This window comes from Ascaphus truei, chromosome 1, assembly GCF_040206685.1.
Source record: "Ascaphus truei isolate aAscTru1 chromosome 1, aAscTru1.hap1, whole genome shotgun sequence".
NCBI lineage: Eukaryota > Metazoa > Chordata > Amphibia > Anura > Ascaphidae > Ascaphus > Ascaphus truei.
In genome coordinates this window covers 189,697,055-189,710,122 of record NC_134483.1, presented here as the reverse complement: position 1 = coordinate 189,710,122, position 13,068 = coordinate 189,697,055, and the positions used below count along the sequence as shown (strand labels likewise).

At 40.5% G+C, this 13,068-nt stretch overlaps 1 protein-coding gene across 2 annotated transcripts in view; it reads right to left on the bottom strand.

Moving 5' to 3' along the window:
• The window catches only part of LOC142494900 (spindle assembly abnormal protein 6 homolog), a 138,447-nt gene extending 125,779 nt beyond the window's left edge, over nucleotides 1-12,668 (bottom strand). The window contains exon 1 of one of the 2 annotated variants that reach the window (XM_075599574.1): nucleotides 12,305-12,668. In XM_075599574.1, coding sequence (XP_075455689.1) covers nucleotides 12,305-12,369 — 65 coding nt within the window. In that variant the 5' untranslated portion in view covers nucleotides 12,370-12,668. The remainder of the gene's footprint in view (nucleotides 1-12,304) is intronic. The other variant, XM_075599564.1, reaches the window with a different exon arrangement.
• Nucleotides 12,669-13,068: the final 400 nt, after the last annotated feature.

Genomic DNA, 13,068 nt, shown 5'->3' with positions numbered 1-13,068 from the left:
GATCAGGTGAGAATCACTATACTATTCCCTTAGGTCTAAGTACTATACAGATAGTTTTCAATCCGCGCTCATGCTTCTCAGAGTGATCCCGACATAGTTCTGCTCCCCCCTCTTGCAGCTTCACTATAGTCAAGATGCCAACAGTGTTTTGGAGTGTACAACTAACTTTACATGCATTGACCAAGGCATGAAAAGATAGACAATATGAAATAAGTGAAGCAATGCATAAAAACAGATTTATAAAAAAAGTTTACTGTTGACAAATAAATATTGATCAGATCTGAAAATTCAGCAAAACAGGTGGGCAATGAAGAGAAACTGAAAAAAGTAATTGAAGCACAAATTAATAAATGTTTAAATAAATAATTCTAGATAAGTTCAGAATGTTTTTTTTTCGTCTTAGGTGAATCCTTCTGTTTTTTTTTTTTTTACTATCATCATCATCATCATCATCATCATCATCATCATCATCATCATCATCATCATCATCATCATCATGTATTCCGATACTGCCAATGTAATGTTTGATACCGGACATCTGAACAGAAATTTAAGGTAGGATATTTAGAAGCACTGATTTAGCAATAAGTATGGTACATATTGTTTTTGCCACTATCAAGAACCTTAAAAATAAAAACATCAGATAATGTTTAACTAGAGAAAAAAAAAAATCTATTCAGCTTTAAAAAAAAAACAAAAAAATAAAAACAAGTTATGAAGATTGTAGTTAAAACAGACAAAACTGAAGGAATCCCAAACAAAAAAACAGGATAAGAAAATATCAGATGGGACAAAGCAGTTGCTGAGAAAACAATAAATAAAGCTATCCCAAGACGCAAGAACACAAACTGAATATACAGAGCTGTGCAAAGTGATCCACTATAACAGAAAATGAAAGAAAATGTGAATGTAAGGTGTTCATTAATTGCCTATTTAGCACTCACCTACTTTTTAATTTGTGGGGAAGACTTTCTCCCTAGCACTGTATATAAGTTCACAATTATTGTTTTCTCGTCATTGTTTGAGCGTTAATAAAATGTTATTATTTTGGCCATTGTTGCCTTTTATTGGCATCCGTTATTTTGGCCATTGTTGCCTTTTATTGGCATCCGTCCTCCTACTGTGATGGGAGCGGTTGTTATGGGTAATTCGTACTCTCTCCCATTTAATAGCATACTTATCAGACCATTGTGGTTTAATATATATGATTTGACTGTGTGCAGCAAATAGGGTTCTTTTGGTGATTCTGTGATCACCTTTTTGTTTTGTTATGTAATATGCTTTCCGAATATATGCACCAGTCATTTAACTATTGTTCACATTTTTCTGTTGTGCTTATCTTTATCTATTATTAGGACAGATTAAGATCTAATAAAAAATTTTAGGTGTGAAATGTGTGAAAATCCTAAGTGGTTCACAAATTTTCTCGCCACTGTACAGTATATTGATGCATAGAAAGGCAAACAAAAACCCCAGTGACATATCATCCAATGATATCTCATAAGGGGGAAAAAAAATCCTCCCTGACTCCAAATATTGGCATTCAGATTACTCCCTGGATCAACATCCTTCCATGTTTACTTAGGGACCCGGCGGACCCAGCAGCGGGAGGGAGAAAGCCCCGATCGGAGGGCGCTCCTCCGTGTCTTCGGCGCGCGCCCGGCACCCTCTGGTGCGCGCCAGGTTACTGCTGCGGCCGAGAACGGGCAAATGCTCGAATAAACTCGGCCGCAGCAGTAGATCACTGTATACATTACCTTTCTAAAAATATGTCCAACCTTTTTTTGAAGATATGTATTGTATATAAAATCACAATCTCCATGGGAAATGAATGCCACATTTTAACTGCCCTTACTGTAAAAAAAAAAAAAAAACATTTTCCTTTGTTGCTGGTGAAACTCCTTTCTGCCAACCTTAAAAATGTATGACCTAGTGCCGTTTGTACTGCCCAAGGGATGAATTGTTCTTTTGAAAGTTCCTTGATTTGTCCCCAAATATATTTGTATATAGTGATTATATCCCCTCTTGGATGCCTCTTTTCTCATCTAAGCAAATCTAATTTAGCTAGCCTCTCCTCATAAACCAGATTTTCCATCCCCTTTATTCATTTTGTGGCTCTACTCTGCACTTTTTCTAGTTCCATAATGTCGTTTTATGGTGTGGTGCCCAAAACTGTACTCCATATTCAAGGTGTATTCTTACTAATGCTTTATAGAGTAGCATAATTATGTTTACTGCCCTTCCATCCATTGCAAGATAAAATCGTGTTTGCCTTTGCCGCTACTGCATGACTTTGGATAATGACAAGTATTCCTAAATCCTTCTCCATCAAAGATTCTCCTAATTTATCCCCATTCAATTTGTAAGTCGTCTATTTTTCCCTGGTTCACAAATGTATAACCTTACATTTATCTGTATTAAACCTAATCTGCCATTTACCTGCCTGTTTCCAGTCTATCCAAGTCTTTCAGGAGAGAAATTACATCCTGCTCTGATTCTAGTACCTTACACAATTTATTGTCATTGGCAAAAGATGGAGACTTTGCTCTCTATGCCAACCTCAAGGTCATTAATAAACAAGTTAAAAAGCAGGGTCCCAGTACGGATACTTGAGGTACTCTACTCACAACTTTAGCCCAACCTGAAAAAGTTCAATAAATGACAACTCTGTTGTCCATCTTTCAACCAGTTTTCAATCAAGGTGCAAATATTTTCACAGAGTCCAATTTGCTTTATTTTTTACACTAACCTCGTGTGGAACTCTATCAAAAGCCTTTGCAAAATCTAAAGTATACCAATCAACTGCATTACCCTTGTCTAAATATCTACTTACCGTATCTTTGAAAATAAACTAATAATGTTAGTTTGGTATGACCCATCCTTTATAAATTCACGCTGACTATTACTAACAATTTTGTTATCCATTAGGTATTCCTGCTTATCCTGTACTAAACCATCAAGTAGCTTTCCCCACTAGTCTTACAGGTCTGTAATTCCCCGGTTGTGATTTAGCTCCCTTTTTAAATATAGGCACTATATTTGCTTTACGCCAATATTGTGGTACTGAGCCTGTGGAAATGGAGTCCTTGAATAGTAAATGTAATGGGTTGGCTATTTCTTAACTTGGCTCCTAAAAAACGCTTGGATGTATGTCAGTCACCTTATTTACTTTAATTTTAATCAAGCCAGCTATGAACTTCTTCCTCAGTTAACAATTGTTTGTTAATATAGAGGTTGTAGCTTCCTCCTGTTGCACCATTATGCAATTGAGTCTTCCCTGGTAAATACAGAAGCAGATAATTTGTATCTATAAATATAATATAAATACCTCTGCTTTTCCTTATCTCCAATAATTTGCCTGCCCAGCTCCCACTTAAATAGGAACCCCTTTCTTATTTTCTATTTTTTTTAATTGAGGTACTTAAAATAACTTTTTAGGTTTGATGTTATTTGCTATTGCAATCCTTTTAACATTGAACAATAAGTAATGAACATGATTTACACTCTAAATTTAGGGTTCATAGTGTAACACTGTGCTCACCACAAACAAGGCGGGACCCCGGTACTGAGGTGGGAATGGGTATAAACGCCACCCACAGCCACTGGGGCACGTCTGGAGTGTGGATGGTCAGGAAGCTGGGTCAGGATTTGAGAGACTAGAATGGTCAGGTACTTGCCGAGGTTTGAGGTAGGAGCCGGTAGAATGGTCAGTGTCCGTTTAGCCGTGGTCAGGGGTTAGAGCTTAGTCGTCCGTAAGCCTTGGTCAGGATTGGAAAGATGCGGAAGGTCAGAGGTAAGCTGGGGTTGGTGAGCCAGAAGTGCGGAGTCGGGTATTAGCCGGGTCGGTACACAGGAGATCAATCTGGAACCATGAGCTAGGAGACAAGGCAAGGCAGGACATGGAACCAGAAAGTGGGAGAACAGCGCTAACTGGAACAATGCTCAGCCAAAGTGCAAGTGGCACAGCTGAGCATGACCAATCAGAGAGGGGGGCGGAATGGAGTTGCGGCCTCAGCGGAGGCAAGGATACGAGGAGAGACACAGGAGACCGGTGGGCATGACGAAGATAATTGACATGCAGCTTGGGAGCGGTGCACATGCATCATGTGTGCGCGCCATAAGCGGGGGGCAGAGCCAGACTCCGCAACATCCACAAAGCTCCTGCGTGAGCGCACGCTGTTAGGACAGTGGAGTTGCGTGAGACGTCGGGTAAGGATGGAGAGCACCGCGGGGGACGCGCTCCCCGATTCCTTACACATAGATTATGAAAAAGCATTTGATTCTATTTACACTTTAGCTGATTTAAATGCATTGGGAAGTTAAAACGTTGAAGAAGCATACTGTACATTGATATTATCAGGAACATTTACGAGAATGGCATGTCAATCATTAGACTACATAAAGATACAAACAAAATAAAGATTAGCAAGAGCGTGCGACAGGGGGATATACCTTGTCCCCAAAGTTTTTCAAAGCAACACTAATTTGTTCAAAACACTGAATTGGGGGGAAAAAACGTCAACGATAAATCATTGAGTCACCTATAATTTGCAGAGGACAGTGGTATTTTTGCCACATGTCCAGAAGACATCCAGCAACAGAGAACTTGCTGCAACAAGTAAGAAGGCGAGCCTGCAGATGAATCTCAGCGAGGCCAATGTAATGAACAACAAATATCTCAACTCTACAAAATATAAAAATAAATGTAATTAAAATAGGAGTTGAAAACAACATCTACCTTGGCCAGAGAGTATCAATGTATGGGAACCTTTCAAATGAAATCAATAGGAGAATGAAAATTGAATGGAGAACATTTTGATGAAACAAGGGAACCTTTCAAGAAAACTTTACATGTCTTTGACCAGTGTGTTCTGTCTGTGAGCATGTATGGATGCAGCAGTTAGACCTTAACTGCCAATAATAAAATCAGAAGCTTCAGGCAATAAAAATAATGTTAATAATATACGGAAAGGTGTATGCTGGGTATTACCCAAAGAGACAGGAAAAGAATGAATGGGTTCAGAAGCGAACTAAAGTCTGTGACATTATGGCAGTGGGTCTGGCATAACCCATGAAGAAATAACTATTGTTGGACAAAGATGGTACTCAACTGGATTTCAAGTGATATCAAAAGACCAAACGACGATCAAAAGTAAGATGGGAGGATAAAATTAGGAAGTTTATTGGAGCAATGTATAGAATAGAGGCTTGCAACTGCAGTACCTGGAAGATCATTTGGGAGGCCTTCATCAAGCAGGGGATTGACAAGAGCTGAAGAGGATACAAAAATCGGTTAAAAAAAAAAATCAAGAGATAAGTATACAGTATGTACGTGTGTAGGTGCAGGGTTGTAGATAAGCGTTGTGTTTTGACTATCAAGATATTAATAAACACATACAGATAACAAAAATTCAAATGTGCATGTATGAGAGATATAAATGTAGGCAGGTCCCCCCTGGCTACCCCGTGGTTCCCTACCTCCCGATATTGCTTCGGAGGTGTGTTCGCCCGGTGGGTGAATGTGCAGGAGCCTGTGGGCGGTTAGGGAGAGGCGACCGGGTCGCCAGAGGTCCACGGCAGTTCCCTTTGCCGGACGCTGCCATGTTTGGATGCGCGCGCATGCGCAGTGAGACTTGTGCATGCGTAGAGAGGGTCCGAGGTCGGCGGCCATTACAAGGAGGTGGATACATTGGCTAGTGTGAGCAGCAGCCATTATATGGGAAGCTCCGCAAGGGGAACTACAATCCCCAGCATCCCCTGGGGCTGCTAGATCAGGTGCTACACAACACCCAATAGGACTGCCACAATCCCTTGCTCCGGAGAGTTGTTACATTTGGCACGCTGCGATCCACGCCAGTCGGAGCTGAGACACAGAGAGGTGAGGGTGTGTGTGCAGGGTGTCAGTGGCCCCTGCACTAGGCCAGAGACCCATATAGGCCCTGACTCTCCCCTTAAGCTTGTGGCTGCTACAGGGCCCGTCCCAGTAGATAGGGACATTGCCCCTGTAGTGTATATGGTGTTAGGGACCCAAGAACAAGACGCCGTGCAGTATCTGCGGCCTGTGGTCTGGGACCAGACCACACCACAAGTATGGAGACTCTCTTCATGGTGGAACACTTCAGCAGGAGTCCACCCCACGTAGAGGCAGACACCATTGTGGACAACATCCCTGGGTTATCCGGCACTCCCAGCAGCGGAGGTTCAGGCCTTCGGTGAGCCGCAGGTAAAAGCACAACATCCACACTCAGTAGCCGTCACATTTCCCATAGGGTGGGGGAAACAGCGCTACATAGATATAGATATAGTAAAATTCCTGCTCACTTAAAATGTTATCTGTTGTGCTTGATGCAGTGCTGTATATGCCAGCTGCACAGTGGTGGGGAAGAGAGTGTGTGTCTCTCACCAAGCTGCGTCAGTCACACTTCCTCCTCCCTCTCCTAATCATGCATCTGTCTGCATCAGATCGAAAGGAAAAGATTTAGGTAGGGAGGGAAGTGAGCGTCACAGGTAGCTCCATGAAAGTCCACATGCAGCAGCAGCTTCTGCAACAAGCACGCAGATTTCTCTCTTGACAGGCAAGGATCAGAAGATTACAACCCCTGTAACTCAATCCCTACCTCCTCCTGGGACTCCTCAATCCATTTCCCACCCTGGGACTGCCTCTTTACCATGTGTGTGGGTCCGACAAAGCCCCTAAATGTACCACCCCCCATATCAAATCAACAAACTCCCACAAATATCCTCTCTCCCTCAAACCACCCCCCTACCCAAAACTCCCACCCTTCGCTCAACAAACGTCTGGCTCCTACAAATTCTTACTGTCACCTAAGTGTTATGTATTTTTGACACACATGCATCCTCTGTTAGTTTTCAAAAGTAGCCTGCAACAGTAATATGTATATGTATATGTATATGTATATGTATATGTATATGTATATATATATATATGTGTATATATATATATAAAGATTAAAGCAAATCCATAAATATATAAATAGGAAAAACAGATACACTTACAGTACATAAAATCCGAAGTTTAGTTTGAACCCATTACAGCACAAGGGATAACCGTTATTTTTATCTTGGATATACAGTGTATCCATGAATGCAGAGAGTGGTCCTGAAATTATGGTCTTAATTTGTCTGCAGGTTATATCAGCTGTTTCACTGGTAGAACAAAGATAAAGAGACTACCAAAGAAGGTGTGCCCACACACAAGCTAAATGAGGAGTAATTTCCTAGCATTTGATTTCCCAAAGAAGAGCACAAACAAATAAATGCTAAAGGGTCGCCAGACTTGCTGAACAAGTTCCGAGAAAGGATGGTCATTTGTGTGTTTCAGGTGATACAGTAGGTGATGAACGGGGGAAGGTAAATATTGTCTAAATGTTTTTCCTTTTACCAGCTGCTTGTAAAGCCCCTAATGCATTTGGTTACCAAAAATATATAAAACATTTAAAAATATGTATTTCTATTATCTTTAATATACTTTGATTTTAAAATGTTTAGACTATAAAAAAGGTGACATTTACCTGCATTTAACCTACAGTAGTAAGCATATGACTGCCAATAGTTTAATATGAAACTTAAAGAGGCAGTCCACACAGTACTTAATATTTCAAAACCATGAACATCTAGAAGGAAGCTTTATTTAAGCATACTGTTTACCTAAACCATATTGAATTAATTAAAAGAGACAGTCCAGGAACTACTTTAAAAAAAAAATATATATATATATTTTTGTTTGCATATATTAAAACAGCCTTTAATTGCCTATATTTAAAACTAATTACCTAAGCTGCCGAGCAATTTGTTCCCCCGTGATCAGCAAAGATCCTGCTTTCCAGGGTTCACTAAATGGTCACGTTTCCATTGCAATCAGTCAGTCAGTCTAACTCAGCAGCTACAATGTATTCTTAAATTACTACGGGAACATGATCTATTGTTCCAAACTGCTGGTAATATTGGCAACAAATTATCACAAACAGGAAAGCGTTACAAAGATCTTGCACTGCAGGGGAGGTGGGCTAAAACCTGCTATAGAAATCAAAGGATGCTCAGTATAATAAAACTCAGCTAAAATGGCATTAAGAGTTGAATTTAAAAAAACAAAACAAAAAATACCGGAGTATTATCTAATACGGGGGTGCGCAAACTTTGTGCGCTGTGCCCCTCCTGCCTGCCAGCCCCTATGCTCCCGCCCCCACCCCCTCTTACCTAAAATCCGGCGTCAAATGACACGCGGGGTCACGTGGCCTATGGCAAGGTAGGAGACACTGCAGAAGCCTCAGGCGATCCCCCAGCAATTAATTTAAATGCCGTGGGGAAGACCGAAAACTCTTGTGCCCTCCGGGGGCGCGCCCCTCACTTTGCGCACCACTGATCTATTTACAAAAAAAAAACACGGAAGATATTGCATGGATTGCGTCTTTAAGGGGCGCTGGATAGTAAAAGTATTGATTACATCCCATTTCTCAATTCTAACACCATATACTGTAAAACATCACTTGCAAAGTTCTCTTTTAGCTATAGTCCAAGCAAAAAATATATTTTTTTCATACACTAAATTCATATGAGATTTACAAACAAAACATAACTTTTTTTTTTCTGGATGACAAATTAGGGAGTCACTCTTGGATCTGATTCTCGGTCTATATTATTTTACTTATGGGAATCAATTGACAATATAATCATATCCATGGGTAGAAAAAACAGCTGTATGCAAACTGCTGTACTCTTACTGGCACCTGCATAAACATCCAAATCCCTTTGTCGCACTACTCTGTACAGTATACCTTTTGTAAACACTGTGCAAAAGGGGTAGCCTCTCCTAGAATGTTAGTGATTGTTTTGTTTGTCTTGACTTTATTTTCTATTTACTTCAAATGATCTTGTCTTGCCCTTTCCTGTTATTATTATTTTTTTATCTGATGCTCTGTGCAAGAGACAAGCGTTTGAAATATTACATTTCCGAGAGGTTAAAATGGAGCTTGAATCAGAGCCCAGGGCAGTCAAATGGTAAACATTGTAACATCTTAACCCGAGATGAAGAAAATCATGATCTTTAACACAGAAATGTTTTCTAAAGAGCAGGGGGCAAGACACCAACAGTATATGATGGGATTTGCTGTCGAACCCTTTTGTGTTTCCCTGCTTTCCTCTAACGCAGTTGTTCTAAGACAGGGGTGACCAACTCCAGTACTCAAAGGCCACCAACAGCTAAGGTTTTAAAGATAGCCCTGCTTCAGCACAATTCCCTCAATAAGTGGCTCCATCAGAATGACTGCGCCACCTGTGCTGAAGCAGGGATATCCTAAAAAACCTGACCGGTGAGTGGCTTTTGAGAACTAAAAGGTGGCCACCCCTGTTCTAAGACTTTTGGAACCCTCTTAACATTTATTGTGACTCAGAGAAGTCTTTAAAAATGGCTTCTGACTTTGCAGAACCCCAAGTAAGTTAACTTATGTACAAATACTATTGCTGTGGTAGGCCATAGTGTTTTTTTTCATTAACTACTGCTCTGTATGTTATATATCATTTGTAATATAAAAATAGAATGTAATATTTGCTAATTATTACATTCAAATATATTGCAAAGTAAAATGATTGGGGGCCTGCAGAATTAAATGTCAGCCTTAATCAAATTTCACCACTGAAGACACCAGCTAACCTCCCACAGAAGACCAGGATACCACTGAACAGGTTGAAAACCACTAATCTAACATCAAGAGTGGGCAGTGTTAAACATGCAGAGGGCAGGTGAAGAATGCTGGAAATGTAGCTGTCTCTTCAATATATGTAAATCATACTACAAAGGGGGTGGCGTTTACTCTGCAAACGCCTGTTGAGCACTTAGGGATATCATACAAGCGTAAGCAGCCAGAGGAATTGAAACTCCATGTAGTTGCATCAAAATTTACAAACTAACTTTAAAAACATTTTTTTAAATATTAAATGTCTGATTTATAAAACAAAGTGTCAATAATTAACGAAGATGTAACACCTTAAACATTCCAATGCCATTGGTCAATTTTATCATAGAAGGGGCTTCACCTATAAATATGAAGGCACAATTATTTCACCAAGCAGCTCTCAGGTATAAAAATAAAAGGGTATGAAATCACAAATCAATTTTAAATCCTATTCTGCAGCCAGCACCTACATATTGCTTCAACTGTCCAGTTCTATTCAGATTCTCCTCCCACTACTATTTATGAATATGCAGCAGTTAAAACATGTAATTTCTTGAGAACCATGGCTCTTGGAGTAAACAGCGCTGTTTGGCTCAGGCGACCCCTGGTTCAGACCATACATATATATTTTTTTTTAATCTCCAGCAAAAATGGATCTTGTGCTTAAAGCTGCAGTTCAGTCAATATCCTGCATGTGTGTTTTTTTTTAATAAAACAGTTCTGTAGCAAGAAAAAATACTTTTAGCATTTTCTGTTTTAAAAAACAACAACTTTTAAAGACCAATTTTCTTGTATTCTATTTTAGCAGCCATTTGCTAAGGCACTGCCCCTTCATGTCCTGTCACAAGCCCTGGCACACCCCTTTGTCAGCACTGCCCTCCCTCTAGCACATGTCAATGCAGGATTGCTCATAAATATTCATGAGCTTCCACTGACAGACAAGCAGAATATAAACAGATCCCTTCACTAGTTATGTCACCAAATTTCGACCTATCAATACATGGAGAACGAATTGACCTGCAGCTATACAGTTCTTTAGGTAATTAGAAATTGCACACAAAACTATTGAAGTAAAAAAATAAATTTAAAAAAAAAAAAAAGACTGAACTGCAGCTTTAATTGATGTGTAGGGACAGTTCTTTGGAAAAGCACAATGGGGAAAACTTTTTGTAACATTCTCCAAACTTTAAGAAAATTGTTCTCTTAGTATGAAGTACTTTGCACAGCGGGCGTTCACACTGGGGGTATTTGCACGAAGCAATAGGGGAAGATTTGAGACAATAATATAATGGGGTATAGAAATCAACAGCAGATGATGGCAACTGGCTCAACTGTTCCCGAATAAACAGTGTAGAAGAACATATGTACTGTAGTAGTGGTAAAGATTAAGAATGACATCTATTGTAACTAGCCTACGAATAAGTAGACATACAGTACAGAGATAGCAAAGGTTAGAAGTACCAAAGAATCATGTTATTGCGTAAAACTGTTGGAGAAGTATTGGACTTGGAGAAAATAACATTCTATTGTTATGATAGTTTATTAAATCAAAAGAATCTCTTTTACAGCAGCAAGCTCAATAGTTTCAATAAAGAGCCTTCATGAAAAAAAACATCCACAAAGATTACTCTATAAAATGCTTCTCCAGTTCAGTGTTCTCAGCATTAGTTGTAGAAACAAGGTATGGCTCTCCAATCAAGCACAGTAAAGCATGCCTAGATATAGATAATTACACACACAAATGGTAGTATCCCTATGCATTTCTTTACGTATAAACCATTAAACTTGAATTTATGGTCACTAGGATTTCATTTTTTCTTATAAGCTAAGTGCACATGGTAACATTTTTTTTTATTGGAGGTTCTAATCATTACACATGTAAAAATAAATATATAGATAAATGGATGTATCCAGCCAGAAAGGTAGCAATGTTGATGGAGAAAAATAAAATGCTCAGGCCTCAAGAACAATCTTCATTTAGAGTCCAGGTAGAAAGAGTTAGAAAGTGCTTTTATATTAAATATTTTCCTGTACCAGAAGGGGTCTTGTGGGATATCACCACTTATTAAGAGCATTGGCCTGTATATCTCTGCTATGCCAGTGTTTCTACTTCAATGATAACTGCAATATACTGTACTTGTAGAAAGTGCAACATCCATGGAAAAAAAGAGGGGTTCAGAGTTATTATAGGTACAGCTGATTAGTGGGAGGGAACAATGAGACCATTAGGTGGCCCATTGTTGAAGCTATGCAGCAGTCACTGTCCCCCTATTGTAACTAAACCCTGTATCTGTACATCCATCTCTAAATAGCCCATAATCTAAGATGGCAGAACTTATATCACATTGAAAAGTAGCACTTTGCTACAAAACAAGAACAGTTGGGCACCAATACTTGCATGTGCAAAACTGACTTTGTTGCCAGTAACCCATGCCAAATATATTGCTGGCCCCTGTGGAAGCAAAGGGTTACATATATCCCTCCCCCCTCTTTAATTTTACACATTGGAAATTGTAAGCAAACCACCTTACATCTGATTAAGTGGCCGGACTTCCAAAGTATTTCTGTCAGCAACTGGGAGTAGGACAGGTAAATAACACGGGTCTCCTTACCTGTCCTCACAGTCTCTGCATTTGATTACAATAGACACAACTTTGCAGAAGAGCTCCTCTGCCATGGTGATCAGTGTGTATGCTAGTCCTCTCCTCTCTGTATCACATATCCCGAGTTCCTCCTCGGTTCTTCCAGATCAAGGTCCTTTACCCCTCCCGCACCTTCCATGCAGATCTAACCTTGCAGTAACAGGTACAGAAATGATTTGGGCAAGCCTGCTCCAAGACGAGTGGGAGGGGCTGTGAGAACAAGGCACCTGTGAATAATAGTTACAGCGAGGCTGCAGCGTGATCATTGTTGCCCGGCCCCATGCTCTGGGAATGCATGAGCCGGTGTGGCCTCACCTTACCCAGCCGGATCCTCCCCCCCCCCCCCTCAGCCCTGGGACCAGCCTCCTTCCCTTCACAGCCGCGGCTCCCGTGGGGATTCGCGCCACCTTCCCGCCGCCCTGCTCGCCTCCTCTAGCCCTGATTGTTTCCCCTGCTCCACCTCCGCTCCCAGCCAGGGCTGTGAGGGTGCAGCAAGGAGCAATCACAGCTCGGGGCCATTGCATAGGAGCCCGGGGGGGGGGGGGGGGGTGCAAATACAGTGAGGAATTTGGCTTAGGGAGCGATATGGAGGGCATGTGTATGTATTTTGAAGTGGTTAGCAAATTAATGTGATACTTTTGGTATTGCTTTACCTGGTGTTTAAGGTCTGATGGACTCGTTTGTCTTTATTTTGGCTACATTTGTGTGTAAACTATTTTGTCCATTGATGGGTG